At 52.8% G+C, this 14731-nt stretch overlaps 1 protein-coding gene across 1 annotated transcript in view; it reads left to right on the top strand.

The window, feature by feature from the left end:
- Positions 1–14731, top strand: part of LOC106829007 (liprin-alpha-1-like) — an 84273-nt gene that overhangs the window by 30988 nt on the left and 38554 nt on the right. Inside the window, exons 10-15 of the mRNA XM_070503771.1 lie at positions 336–414; positions 2368–2495; positions 3803–3865; positions 4924–5003; positions 8771–8906; positions 12045–12268. Of these exons, the coding sequence (XP_070359872.1) occupies positions 336–414; positions 2368–2495; positions 3803–3865; positions 4924–5003; positions 8771–8906; positions 12045–12268 (710 nt within the window). The remainder of the gene's footprint in view (positions 1–335; positions 415–2367; positions 2496–3802; positions 3866–4923; positions 5004–8770; positions 8907–12044; positions 12269–14731) is intronic.

The raw sequence follows: 14731 nt of genomic DNA on the forward strand, positions 1-14731 counted from the left end.
TGACTAACCAAACGCGATGTGAGGGTGAGGAGCATACGATCCACTGAAATTGGGCACAGGGTCGGGGAAACACATTTCTCTCACCACATTTGTCACCAACACCAGTCCTGCCTCCGCGTCACCAACGTGAGAGGATTAACTGCTTCCCAGATGAGCACGTGAAGCCACGTAGACTGTGTCGGGAGATGTAAGGAGACACTTTCCGTCTCACGTGGTTGACAGTGGTGCACGCAGAGCATGTTCCGCTGGCTGCCGCCGCAGTGGCGTACAGCATGCTGCCAGTGAAGCGGAGGCACTGGTTGAACTTACACTGTGTGTGCTGACTGGCCGAGGAGAGACACGGCAACATTGAGGAGAGGCTGCGCCAGATGGAGGCACAGTTGGAGGAAAAGAATCAAGAGCTGCAGCGGGTACGTGTCCAGGCACAAGGCCGAGCGCCGAGCCCGGTGCGGGGGGACGCGCTCAGGCAGAGGAAAGCGACACCTCGTGATTCCACTTGTCCCGACCCGGACTCCGGTCCCTTCTCCATCCTGTCATGTGTGTTTCGTTTGTGGCCTCATGTACGAGTCGTCTGCTGACAGGTGCATCCACCCCGGGGACGGTCATGCCAGCACTGCAGCAGGGGAAGAGCTTGGTGCCCGTAGGCCCTGCAGGGAGGTGGGTCCCCAGCCCGAGGAGGCCGCTTGCTTCTCTGACAAGCCTGTCAGGGGACCTGCTCCAGGCGCCCCTGAAACCTGAGGTGCTGGCCTGGGGTCCCCGTGAAACTTAGAGTGAGGCGTGTTGTCCTAGATGACAGGTCCACTTGCTTAGGATATGGTACTGAAAGCCCAAATTCAGGTCACGGGCCTGACTGTCTCCCAAAGTACCAAAGTATGACTCCAGACACACAGGTGTGTGTAGAGGTGGGTATTGGCGAGGAAGAGGAGACTGTGACTGAGCTGTGAGCTGTGAAGAGAGTGTGCAGTGGAGGCTCGTGTCAGTTGAATCCTGAGAGAGTTTTCCCTGAGGAGTTGGTCAGGTGTCAGTATGGAGCATCCAGGCAATGGAGCGAGTGGCCGCCCTGCATCCGGCTGGCACCCAACCTTACGACACCAATTCAAGGCCGTCAGATTTTATTTTCACCAGAAGCCTGTATTCTTGGGCGTGGACTGCAGACTTTCAAACATTCTGACTCCCTTCAGAAGATTGTATCTTAGTCCTCTGCCTGCCCCCCATACGCACACACGTAGCTCTTAGGCAGAGATTTTTATCCGTTTGGGGATGCACTTCCTTACTTTCAGAACTGTTGATAGAATTTGGAAGGACCAGTGTTGAGATAGGGGTGCCATTTATAACTAAGGCAATTCCAATTAAACGTTTAGGTTGCTTTGCTTTAAAAATATTTGAACACCGGTGCCTTATTGTGTGGTGTGCTGGGTCTCTCCAGATGGTGGTAGCTGCTGTGTGTTGGGCATGATTCTGAGAGCCTTCTGTTTGATTTGACCATGACCCATGAGAAAAGGGAGATGCTGGCACCCGTGGTGGTCAGCTGAGGACGCTGAAGCACGGAGGGCTTGACTGTGTTGGCGATTGCCTGTGGGCTGCTCCTCCAGGCAGCGTGGCTTGAGCGCAGGTCTCAGCCCCCGAGCCATGCTGCCCTCTGCCCGGGAGCTGCCCACCGGCCCGGGGGACCCACCCTGACAGGTGCCGCCTGTTAACCCTTCCCTTCCCCTCCACGTACCCTTTGTATTTGTTCAGAATAAGGGGCGAAAACAAGCTTTGTAAGCCATGAAATTGATGATAGTTTTATAAAACACAGACTTAGCAACTTTATTTTTATGTTTTAAAATTACTCATGATTATTTGTAATTTTTCAACGTAAACGTTCATTACAAAAAATTCAAGTGATGTAGGAGTATAAAGAACAGGTGAAAGTCTCTGTCTCCACTGTTTTTTCCCCAGATGAATTTCTTTACCTTTTGCTTTGTGAGTTGAGTTCATTTTTTCTCCTGAATCCAGACGCAAGCTTCTGTTTACATGGGCAGATTCCTCCACTGGTGTGTGGATAAGCTGATCCCCTTGAAACTCTGCTGTGTCTGGGTGTAAATCTGCTCCTGGAGCCCACCCGACAGTCAGGGATGGGTGACGTTGCTGAGGCCCCGTGAGGGCCTCGTTTAAGGAGCAGTGGACGTTCTCATTAACGCTCTCGCAGACTTGGCCCTGCCTTTCTCTGCGCCTGTGAGGCAGTCCTGGTCATCGTGTAGACGTCCACTGATGGCGGAGGGCCGGAACAGCCCAGGGATGGCGGCACGGGTGACTCCACGGTGGGGGAAACGATCCTGCCTTTGCTCGAAGTGGCCAGGTTTTTGTTTCTCCTGTTCCAGGCAGGGCAGAGAGAGAAGATGAACGAGGAGCATAACAAACGCCTGTCCGACACCGTCGACAAGCTTCTGTCAGAGTCTGATGAGAGGCTCCAGCTTCATCTCAAAGAGAGGATGGCTGCCCTGGAAGACAAGGTGGGATGTCACACACCTCGCCGAAGGTTTCCCATCCTTTACAAAGAGATCGCCCATGTTCTGCTCCCCGGGAATGCTGCATAATGGTGGTTAACAGCCATTACAGGAAGTAGAAATGACTCCGTAAGGAGGAAAAAGTGCCAACTGTTAACCGCTCGCTGAATTAACTTCTCATTTGTTATGTTCTTGCCCAATTTGTGTGTATGGAAGCTTGTTTACCATTCTTATTCTCTAGAGCTGGAGTTGATAAACTGTTTCTATAGAGGGCCAGATAGTAAAAGTTTTAGGCTTTCACTAATTATGAGTGATTGAGCAAAATAATTTCATGCCTACTAATAATTAGCATGAAAGCAGCCGTTGATGACATGTGAGTGAGTGACTGTGTTCCAGTACAACTTTATGGACAGGAACAGGCCCTCGCTTGCCAGCCCCTGCACTGGAATCTTTTGCTGGGCCCAGCCCTCACCCCATCGTTGCTCCTGCGTCGGAAGTTAATTTCTGTCTCGTTTATAAACATAACGATGTAGGAGAATGGTGTAAAATAAAGGCTTGGATCAACTGAAAGTGTTCCAGCTCCTCCCTCTCTCCCTCCATTCAGTTTGGAAAACGTCTGAGCAGGACTCATGCTCCTCTCATCATGGGGACACTTCAGCCATCCCCAGGGTGAAGGAGAGCCCTAGAATTTGTCAGAGAAGCTCTCATGGGCGACAGTTGCATTGGGCCTTCGCACGACCTGTCCTGACTGCACGGGTGTCCCTAAAGATAACGGCGAGAGCCTGCCCTGAGGTGGGAACCGTGGTCACGCTCATTCGAGAGAGACCAGTGGTCATTACTAATGACGTGACGTTCCTGTTACACAGAGCCCGTCAGGAAAGGCGTTATCAGAGACCACACAGGGCGCTTCCCCCTTTCCTCCTTGATCAGTGGGCCAACCTTAAGGGAAGAATACTTTTACCTTAGATTTAAACTGTACATTTGAAACTTATGTCAGGTTTCCCAAGTGACCGATGAATTGTAAAATATAAAAGCTACTATAGACCAGTTTAACGGATGCAGATAGGCCTACACCATGGGCTTGACATGCTTACTTAGAAAAATCCATCACGGAGGTAGTAGGTTCTGTATTTACAAATTATCATTAGAAGTTGCGATGGTCTCACTGTTGCATTTCACTCTAATACTGCTCATGAGTACGTTCACGTGGCCCCTTTTCCGTGGTACTTTATTGTCTTAGACAGAAATGTAGCCATACTATTATGTGAAACGTTTTCAAGAATCAACACTAAAGGACTCTTCATCTTTTGCAGAATTCTCTATTACGAGAAGTTGAAAATGCAAAAAAGCAGTTAGAAGAAACGCAACATGATAAGGTACTTAAATCTCTAAATCATTGAGAAATCCGTGAATTGAGCGAGTTCACTGTTGCTATAACTACTACAGACGTTGGGTGAAGTGGAGTCAAACTTTCCTGCTGTAAGATTTATGGCACTCCTAGAGTTGTGCGTGAATGCGTTTGTGTTGGCGGTGGATGTTAAGTCTGGCAGCGGGTAGGGATCAGAGTTCTGAGTCCTTTCTGGGTTCATTTGGAAGCTAAAACCTTAGCACAAACCTGTCCTCTAGAACTGTGCTGTGCAACAGAAATGTAATGGGAGCCACATGTATAATCTAAAATTTTCTAGTAGCCACATTTAAAAGTGTAATATGAAACAGGTGAAATTAGTTTTACTTAACCTGATAGAGTCAAATGTTATTTTATCATGTCATTAATATAAAAGCTAATGAGGTGCTTTACATTCACTTTTTCATAGTGGGTCTTTGAAACCCGCTGTGTGCTTTATAGTTACAGGACATCTCAGTTTGGACCAGCCCCATTCAGGTGCTCAATGGCCACGTGTGGCGAGTGGCTGCTGTATGGGACAGCATAGATCTAGAAGGTTATAGGTGACTTAAAAAGTTTTTTGTCAGTTTTCCTTACTGTTTTGACGTGTACAAAAATGAGATTGGACGTACAAATGAACAAATGATTCATGAATGAATGAATGTGTGCTCGATGTGAGACAAAGACAATACAGAAAGGAAAAAGACAACACAGGGAAGTATGTGCAGTAGAAGGTGAGTATTGTTCGCCTCTCCCCGTCCCCACATCTCTCTACAGAATTAATAATTGTTAATGACTCGGTGTTTCGCCTCTAAAAACTTCTCTTTGACTAAGACATGACTTTTTATTCATCAGGGTTTATAAAGCTAATTTGGTGGTCTGAGTGTTTATGTTTACTATAGGACTCTCGGAGAAAACGTTCTCAGAACTAAAATACTTGATATTTATAACTGCTAATTTAACCTATTATGGTTATGTTCAACATTTGATGCAAATAATTTTAAATCCTGAAGGAGACAGCTGCAGTATGTGTCATTTGCTGTTTTGTAGGATCAGCTCGTACTGGACATCGAAGCCTTGAGGGCTGAGCTGGACCAAGCGAGGCTGAGAGGCGCGTCCCTTCACCACGGGTACGACACTCACGCGTTCACAGACACTCTCCAGCACCTGCTGTGTGTGTACGGGGCGCTCGCAGACGTGCTCTGGCATCTGCCGTGTGTGTACAGGCCACTCACGTGCTCACAGACGTCCTCTGGCACCTGCCGTGTGTGTACAGGCCACTCATGCGCTCACAGACACTCTCCAGCACCTGCCGTGTGTGTACAGGGTGCTCGCACACTCACAGACACACTCCAGCACCTGCTGTGTGTGTACAGGGCGCTCACACCCTCACAGACACTCTCCAGCACCTGCTGTGTGTGTCCGGGGTGCTCACAGACATGTTCCAGCACCTGCCGTGTGTGTACAGGGCGCTCACATGCTCACAGACGCACTCCGGCACGTGCCACGTGTGTACAGGGCGCTCACACGCTCACAGACGCACTCCAGCACCTGCCATGTCTGTACAGGGCACTCATATGCTCACAGACCCACTCCGGCACCTGCCATGTGTGTACAGGGCACTCATACGCTCACAGACGCACTCCAGCACTTGCCGTGTGTGTACAGGGCACTCACATGCTCACAGACGCACTCCAGCACCTGCCGTGTCTGTACAGGGCACTCACATGCTCACAGATGCACTCTGGCATGTGCCATGTGTGTACAGGGTGCTCACGCGCTCACAGACACACTCCAGCACCTGCCATGTGTGTGCAGGGTGCTCACGTGCTCACAGACACGCTCCAGCACCTGCTGTGTGTGTACGGGGAGCTCACGCACTCACAGACACGCTCCAGCCCCTGCCGTGTGTGTACAGGAGCACATGCAGGCCACAGGGGCAGCCAACTGAACACACTGCCTGGCCTGAGCTCAGGGAGCCTGGAGCTTCAGAGCAGGCCGGAGGGCAGAGGACAGCATCATCCTGAAGGTTAGGTTCTGGTACCTTGGAGGTTCCCGTCACGTCCTTGACTCAACTCAGAACTGCAGGAGGAGGTGGGGCCGGGGACGATTGATTAGTGTCGGGCATATGAGTCTGAGGCACCCGGCAGAGTGTGGGCGTGATGGTGTCGGGATCGGAGGACAGAGCCCAGGGTGCCAGAGGAAGCCCCATCCACCTGGGAGTGACGGTCGCATCCTTGAGGTGAAAGAGAAGGCTGCGGAGAGCCTGCGCTGCTGGAGCGGGAGGATGCCCTGACGTTCGCGTGTCTGGTGCGGCACTTGGAGTCTGTATGTTTTTAAGAGGCTGAGAGTTAACGGCGTGGTGCTCGCAGATCTTTCGAGGCGTGACTGGGCCGGCTGCTGCGGGAGTGAGCCCCCTGGCTCGGCGTGAATCTACCAAGTTGCCCGGCATCCTGAGTTTTTCTTCCTCATCGTGGTAGAGGCGGTAATTCTCATTTAGGTGATTTACTTCTTTGTAGAAAATGGTCATCAAGTGAGAGTTACGCTTTAGCAATAGTTATCGAAGGGCTTACCTGGTGGCAGTGACTGAAACACAGGAGACGGGCCCCTGCCTCCAACACGACTCAGGAGGAAGCTCCCAACCTCTGCAGGTGTTCCGGCATTTGCCAAGTTAGGACATCCTGAAGGTTTAGGGTATCTTGCGGCTGTCCCTGCCTAACCCACTCCTAGAAACTAGAGGAGAAATCAGCGAGGACAGAGAGGCAGAGCCAGAAGCTTCCCCTGACGCCGAACCCGCTGGAAGGTGGAGTTTCGAGGAGGAGAGTGTGCGCTTCAGAGAGCGAGGTGCAGAGGAGGACCAGTGCAGGGAACAGGCACTTGCTTTCTGCTTCAGGTCCTCGCTGGTGGAAGGCTCGTGTTGTTAGAGCGCTGCAGGCGGACCCGCTACTCGGGATTGCAGGCGTGTGTGCGAGGAGGCTCTCACAGGCACGTGGGTGAAGAGGAAGTGGACACGCGTGTGTGACTCTTGTGGAAGTCGAGTCCTGAAGGGAAGGGAGCCGGTGTAGGAGCTTGAGGGGGTGGCAGAGCTGGGGGCAGTTTTTCCGATGGAGACGTCTTGACATGTTTGCCGGTCCCAGGTGTGATGTTAGAGGTGAAAGACAAGGAGAGAAAGGAGCTATTTGCCCTGGTAGTGCAGAGGTGGCAGGAGGGGATGGCCAAGGTCACCTGGGGCGGAGTGGTCTGAAGACAGTGGGCAGGAGAGGCTGCATGCGGAGGGAAGGGCTTTGTTTCAGGGAGGCAAGGCTAGAGGCTGCATGTCAAGTGGCCTAGAAGAGAGGTGGTTGGGAGCTGTAGAAACGGGGGGAAGACCAATCACAGTAGGCGTGGAAGGGCCTTGGGTGGACTGAGGAGAAGGGGTCTGGCAGGCAGGGCAGGCTCAGCTCATTTGGTGTGACTCCACGGTGAGATCGGTCATCTTGTTTTTGTGATCTTCTCCATGAGAAAAGGTAGTCTAGATTGAGGAGTGGAAAAGCACGGTGATGGGTGGCCTTCCATAAACAGATTGGCCATATAGAAGAGAGGCTTCAGCAAGTGATCAGCTGCAGGGTGGTGGCGTGTCGGGAGGCAGGTAAGCCTGGGAAGGGGTGTCAGAATCGGGAAGCATTTGTGCTTCCCGAACCATCCAGAGGTACACGCAGGATTTCAGGTGCATCGCTTTCATCTGCCGTTGAACCGTCTCACGGCCCCAGAGCAGTTGGGCTGGAAGTCACCCTGAGGGAGAGACAGTGTCGTGAGGAGTAAGGGGTAGAGGAAGTAGGGCTGGGTGTGCTCCAAGGGGAATTCCAGACTTGGAGATCTTCGAACAGGCAGGAAATCTCGTGTAACGCTACAAGAAGGGATTTCTTTAAAAAGACGTCGAGAGGTGTATACCAAAAGTAGATGAGTTGGCATGTCAGCCTGGCCCTGTCCACGATCGGGTGGGGAGGCTCGAGGGGTCCCCTGTCTAACTGGCTTTAATCAGATGAATGGACTCTGTCTTCTCAGATCGTAAGGCCTCCTGAAAATGAAGGCAGCCAGCCTTCTTTCCAGAGAACAGGGAGGCCCTCGGTGGCGGGCCAGGACTGAGGTGTGGCTGGGGTGCCCACGGTCAGGGCTGAGCGCTGGGCTGGGCTGCGCCCTCCTCGCCTCTGCTCACCAGTTCCTCTCCAGGGCCTCTCCTAGTGACTCTCTTGAGCGTCTCCCTCGCGGGTGCTCAGGGCCCCAGTCACTGGTTCAGGGGACTGTTTTAGCCGGGCGTGTTGATTGTCTGTCAGTCTGATTGCACGCAGTCTCTGCTTTTGGTTCGGAATCCTCAAAGCGTCCTGCCCAGCCCGGTTCATACCAGCCCGAGCTGTGGTCAGAAGGGCTTCTGCAGCCGCTCCCTCCGAGGGGCCTGTGGGAGCGCTTCAGACAGTGCCACGCAGAGAGAGGAGTGTCGGTGTCCACCAGCCTCACACTGCGGCGCCTGGCACAAATGGGAGAGTGACCGTGGAAGGCCGCAGGTGGGGGTGGGGGTGCTTCCTGGTGGGTCAAGGAGAAGGCCGAGCAGAGGCAGGGCTGAGCACCCCTCTGCGGGCCCTGACATGGGTGACGGATGCCTCTTCCACGGCCCAGACAGCTGGACCCCATCCTCTCATTTCCAGGTCTGCAGTGGCAGCATTGGCTTTCCTAGGTATGGAGTGTCCCCGCTGGCGGGGCTGAAAGGCTCAACGCTGGCGGGAGCGACGACAGAGGTGCCCTCCTTGGAGTCCTTTTTCTGTGAAATTACGTGTTTTCCAAATTGACAGCTTCTGGCTTGACTAACAAACTTAGTTCACTTTTCTTATCTAATAATGACCTTTTGTTTTCCATCTTTCAGCCGACCCCACTTGGGCAGTGTCTCGGATTTCAGGTTCCCTGTGGCAGACGGTCCCGCAGACGCCTCCAGCAGCAGCGCGGTGTTGCGGCGCCCCCAGAAAGGCCGCGTGGCAGCCCTGCGGGATGAGCCATCCAAGGCAAGGGCCTCCGTCCTCGCTGCCCGCGAGCTGCCGGCCCTCGGGCGCGTCTCCTGCTCGTCCCGTGACTTTGAGACTTTGGGGATTCCAATGGTCATAGGTCGCCTTCTCTCATCCCCTCCCCCCATTTTCCTTTTTCTGGCTAAGAGTTTCGTTTTAGGCATGCTTTTCTCTGAAGAACAAGTTTTGATAGAATATGACCTACTCTTAAGTGCAACGTAATGTAATTAGTATGGTTTGGAAGCAGCGATAAGCGTGAATGAATGCGTGTATCCGTCATCTTTTAGTGAGAAGAATTCACATTGGGAAGTTTAAATACCTTCCTACTTCTGTCTGTTTAACAGCACATCTTTATCTACTTCTGCGTATTTTTATTTACAGCACCCGTATTCAGTGCACACCTGGTTTGGGCCAGGCGTCATTATAGACTAGGGCTCCAGCAGTGAATACAGGCAGAGAAGATGCCCGCACCGCCAGGGCGCACGTTCTAGTGAGGAGCCAGCGTGCGTGAGAAGTACAGTACGGGCTGTGTGTCAGTTTCCTCTCACTGCGGTCACAGGCTGCTGCGAGCTCAGTGGCCTAAAGCAAGGAGTACTTAGAGTTCATAGGTTCCATGGGCTCGGGGCTGTGAGCAGGACGGTTCGGGCTCAGTTCTCCTGAGGTTGCAGCCGTCCGGATTCTCACCTGGGGCTGAAGAGTGCACTTCCAGGCTCACTCGCCTGGCTCTGCCTGGGCCCTCTCTGGGGGCTGCTTGAGTGTCCTGGAAAGATGACCGCCAGCTTTGCTCCGGGCTCATTCTGAGAGAGAGCCAGGAGAAAGCCCCAGCCTCTGAGGCCCTGGTCTGGAGGCAGCACACCTTCACTTGTCCTGCACTCGGTGCGTTAGAGTGAGTTAGCGAGTCCTGCCCTCACTGTGGGCCAAGGGAGGAGTGTTAGAGAAGTGTGGACGTATATTTAAACCACCACAGGGTTTCCGATGGTCATAAGCAGGGAAAGGAAACCCGGGGTACCCTGAGCTGTAGGAGGGGAATGATAGTTTTAAGTAGGGTAGCCAGCGAGGTCTCACAGGGACGGTGACATTTGAGCCAAGGAAGGGAAGGAACCATTTGGAGATATTAGAAGGTCATGCCAACACGATGTGCTGATGGGTTGAATATAGAGTATGAGACAAAGAGGCGAGTGAGGCCCCCGAGGGCCCGGGCTTGAGCAGCTGGAGGCTGGAGGCTGTCTCCTGCGATGAGGAAGACTGCGGGGCAGGGGCGACGAGTGGAGCCTGGCCCTGATCAGGTCGACAGCCCTATCTGCTGTCCAGGTGGACGTGTCAGGTAGGCAGTTGGATATTCTGGCCTGGAACCCAAGAGAGAAGTCTCGACTAGAGATAAAGATGTGGGGGTCATGACCATACAGATGGTGTTTAAAGGTGTAAGATGAGATCAAGTCCAAAGTGGGTGCCTGTTGATAGAGATGAGCTTCCAGGATAGAGCCGTGGGCCACTCCAAAATTGAGAGGTTGGGGAGACTGAGAAGGGACCGGCAGGAGACTAAAGAGTGACAAGGAGGTAGGCAGAAACCCGGGACCACGGGGCCTGCAGCCGAGTGAGCGAGATGCTCAGGGAAGAGGGGAGAGCAGCAGGCCTGGGCCTGCCGATGGGCCAGACGAGAGGGCAGTGGAGGTCAGTGGCAGACTTCTTAAGGTGGGCGCTTTGATCCTGGAGCAGCTCTGCGGGAGGGGAGGTGAGCAGGAGGCGAGGAGGTGGAGGCAGAGTCGAGGCGGCTCTGGAGACCTTTTACTCATCGGGACGGAAGTGCAGTGGTGGCTGGAAGGAGACGTGGCATCCAGGTTCCCTGGGTTCTGGTGTGTTATCTGAAGGAGGGAGAAGGGAGCAAACCTTCTCAGGCTGATGGGAGTGGGCCAGTAGAGAATCGATTACCCCGAGAGAGGAAGGGAACACAGCAGGCGAGCCTGGAGTCAGCCGGAGGGGGTGCGCCTCGTGCCCAGAGGTGGGGCTGGCCTGGGTGGGGGCCCAGGTACCTGGCCGCGACCTCAGATCTTGGGAGGGGAGGTGGAGTGCATGGGTAAAGGCCCGGGGGACGGGGAGATAAGCCAGCAGGGCATCTCAAGTCTTGTGGTTGCTCTGATGTCGTGTAAGTGAAGTGGGAGGCAGGGCCCTGGGCTCAGTGAGGACGGGAGAGGAAGAGATGGAGGCTTCGAGAGAGGGGCTGAGACAGCGGCACAGGATGGGTCACGTGGCCCCGGCGCGCATGCCTTCTCTGTGCGCATTCTGATTGCAAACGGTACCCCTCCATCACGCGAGAGAGGAGTGGCTCGGCACAGAGGAGGCTTTTCTCCGAGAGCCTCAGTTCTCTGGAGAACGTGGTCCGCCAGCTCGCTCTTCCCTGGGTGTTGAGAAGAGTGCGTCCGACGGCTGCCCTGCTGTCTCCTTCTGCCCCTGCCTGCTGCTGTCTGTGCTCGTTCACACCGGGCTCAGAAGAGGGAGGATTGGGGAACTCCAGTGAGGTGTGTTACTCGATAACACTAGTACAGTGGTGTGGCAACTGCAGTGAACACAGCTGCCGTGGATCTAGTGAACTTTTTACTTCCCATTAGCGTGGCTGATCGTGCCATGTTTTTGTGTGTGTGGTTTTGGTTTTTGTTTTTGCTGAGGAAGATTAGCCCTGAGCTAACGTCTATGCCGGTCTTCCTCTGTTTTATATGTGGTTCGCTGCTACAGCGTGGCCAACTAGCAGTGTAGGTCCAAACCCGTGGATTCAGGCCACCGAGGCAGAGTGCACCGAACTTAACCACTATGCCACAGGGCCGGCCCCCCCATGGTGTATTTTTCTAATTTTCAGTTTTTGTTTGCACTCGGTCTTGTCACCATTGTGAATAACGTCATGGAAATGCCTTGTGTCCACAGTGAGATGTGACTGTTACCAGGCAGTCTAAGTAATCGACTGTCCTGCCCCTGAAATACTGCCTGCTTGATACGTGTCAGCAACTTACAAGCATGGCCTATTTTTCCAAAATCTTTTGGGCTTCTATTTAAAAAATATTTAAGTTTCTGCTAGGTTTACTGTAAGTTGCTGTAACTTGGTTGTTATTTTCCATCTTTGCTGAGATTTGATTTTCTTGTTTCTAGGTACAGACTCTTAATGAACAGGATTGGGAACGTGCCCAACAAGCGAGTGTCCTGGCCAACGTGGCGCAGGCCTTCGAGAGTGATGTGGACGCGTCCGACGGTGAAGACGACAGGGACACCATCTTCAGCCCAGCTGGCCTCTTGTCCCCCAGTGGGCAGGCCGATGCCCAGACGCTGGCCATGATGCTTCAGGAGCAGCTGGACGCCATCAACAAGGAGATCAGGTACGTGGGCTTGTGCATAGCACCACAGACACCATGCATGTCTCTAAAGAATTGTATGCTACCTAGGACAGTCTGGAAGAAATACTGTGGACGTATTCTACGCGTCCCATGATAGTAAACTTGGTTCAATCCTGTTTGAATAGTTTTAAGTTCTGAGGTTGCCCTTGATTGGAAAGTTCAGTTGACCGGGCGTTCTCGCCACAGTTGTGGTGTGGGTACACTTGTGTACACAAGATCTTGCAGAAGGGTGAAAGGGGTTCGGTCCGTTCCCCCACGAGCCGATGACACAGCTGGAGAGCGTTGCCGGGGAGCTCAGTGTCCACCTGTGCCGCTCTGGATCCCAGGCTGGGTTCCAGAGACGGCCGGGGTGCAGAGAGCTGAGCGCACATCGGAGGAGGCCTCCCTGCTCCGAAGTGCAGAGGGGAGCTGTGGTGTGGGGCAGGGCACCATGGAGAGCCAGGAGGAGGTGGACTGGCCTGGCGCCCTTGTGGGTAAGAAGCAGGACTCTTTTCACGGGCAGTGCCAGGTGGCGGGTGACTTACGAGGAGAAACGCCAGAGTTCAGTCCACTGGCAAGCGAAGGTGAAACATGCAGTAGGAAGCGGGAGGGAGAGTTTCCTGCCCCCCTCCAGCCTGAGTGTCCCCCAACTCTGAACCCTGCGGGGGGCAGGGAGCTGGGGCAGCGTCCACCTGCCGCTTGTGCCTCCTCCAGCGCTGAAGAGGGCCCTCTTGTGTGTCTTTCAGAGCCTCACGTTTTCAGGTGTGTCACCCAACCACCTGGAACAGAAAGCCGAGGTTTTCAGATTGGCAAATTCCCACTCCTACTTGCGTTTTCCTCTGTTAAACTAATAGAATGTGAAAATTGGTTCATTACAAGACAGTGGTCGGGGCAGGCCCCATGGCCGAGTGGTTAAGTTCACGCGCTCCGCTTTGGCGGCCCTGGATTTCACCAATTTGGATCCTGGGTGCTGACACAGCACCGCTCTTCAGGCCATGTTGAGGCGGCATCCCACATAGCACAACCAGAGGCACTCACAACTAGAATCCAGCACTATGTACTGGGGGCTTTGGGGAGAAGAAGAAGAAGAAAGAAGGCGACGATTGGCAACAGTTGTTAGCTCAGGCGCCCATCTTTAAAAAAAAAAAAAAGACAGTGGTCAAAGAATGGTTTGAATCGTAACCTCCTCAGTGTTTCAGAGGTGTTTTCTTTCGAAAGCCTCTTAGCAGTTATAACAGTAAATTTACAAGACAAAGGGCCGACTGTTGGGTTCAATCCAAAGACTTGCCCGTCCTGGGGGGGCTGGCCCCGTGGCCTAGTGGTTAAGTTCCTGAGCTCCTCTGCAGGCGGCCCGGTGTTTCGTTGGTTCGGATCCTGGGCGCAGACATGGCACTGCTCATCAAGCCAAAGACTTGCCCGTCCGAGGGGGGATTAAGAGGCCTTAGGTCTGGGGTGCAGGGTGACAGGGAGCCCAAGATCTGCACTGTCAGGCCTGAGGCAGCCGTGGTCCGGTCCTGCATGCACACAGAGACCAGCCGTGTGCCAGGGACCCTGCAGGAGGTCCGGGCAGAGTTGCTGCCAACATTTTGTTCTTGTCAAGCTGACACAGACGCCAAGTGCCGGTTCCTGCGCAGAGCCTGCGGGAGGGAAGGAGGGGCAGAACTAACCCAGGGAGAGCTGTAGGCTCTGCAAGGAAGGGGTGTGCGGCCTGCAGTCTGCCTCCGTAAACCACGGTTCGTGTGCTGTGTTCAACCCGGCAGAGCCCGGAAGACTGCCTTTCCCCATCGCTGTGGGAAACACGAAAGGATTATAAACGTCAGCTTTTATTTTTCACAGTGTATTGCTAAGTAAAATGGGTTCTTCTTTAGGTAGCAAGTTGACCTGATATAAATGGTAAATTCTGTCCACTGCCTTGGTATCAATAACAGAAAGTACTTTCAGAATATATAAGTAGAACTTTAATTGGACAGGTTACTGCAAGGTTACTACTAATTTAATATTAGAGTAATGATTTGCATAGTCAAATATTAAAACTGCTGTTTAAGCATCCACTATACAGTAGGAGAGAAGAGCTTTAATTACGAATTTCCAAATTAATGCAGCATGGTTGACGTGAATTCATTCAGATGAGGCTGGTGGAGAATTCTGTCAAATAATACAAACAAAATACTTTTGTTCGAACTCAACCTTTAAAAAAAAAAATCAATGTTTCCGTCTAGTCTAGAGACTTAAGTGTTGGGAAACTCCTGATTGCTTTGTAAATTGATTTTTTGATTATATCAGAGTTCCCAGTTTCCAGTCAAAAAAACCGATAGGTAAATGTGCAGCTGTGCCCTGAGAAGTGGGAATGTCGGAGCTGTAAAATTCAAACATCTCGTTGTGTGGTAAGAGAGTTGCCAACTAGCCCCTCCAGACTTGTGGGGTACGTAAATAAAATCAAACGCGAGTGATCAGAGATAGTTGGTA

Source organism: Equus asinus, unplaced genomic scaffold (assembly GCF_041296235.1).
Source record: "Equus asinus isolate D_3611 breed Donkey unplaced genomic scaffold, EquAss-T2T_v2 contig_800, whole genome shotgun sequence".
NCBI classification, from domain to species: domain Eukaryota; kingdom Metazoa; phylum Chordata; class Mammalia; order Perissodactyla; family Equidae; genus Equus; species Equus asinus.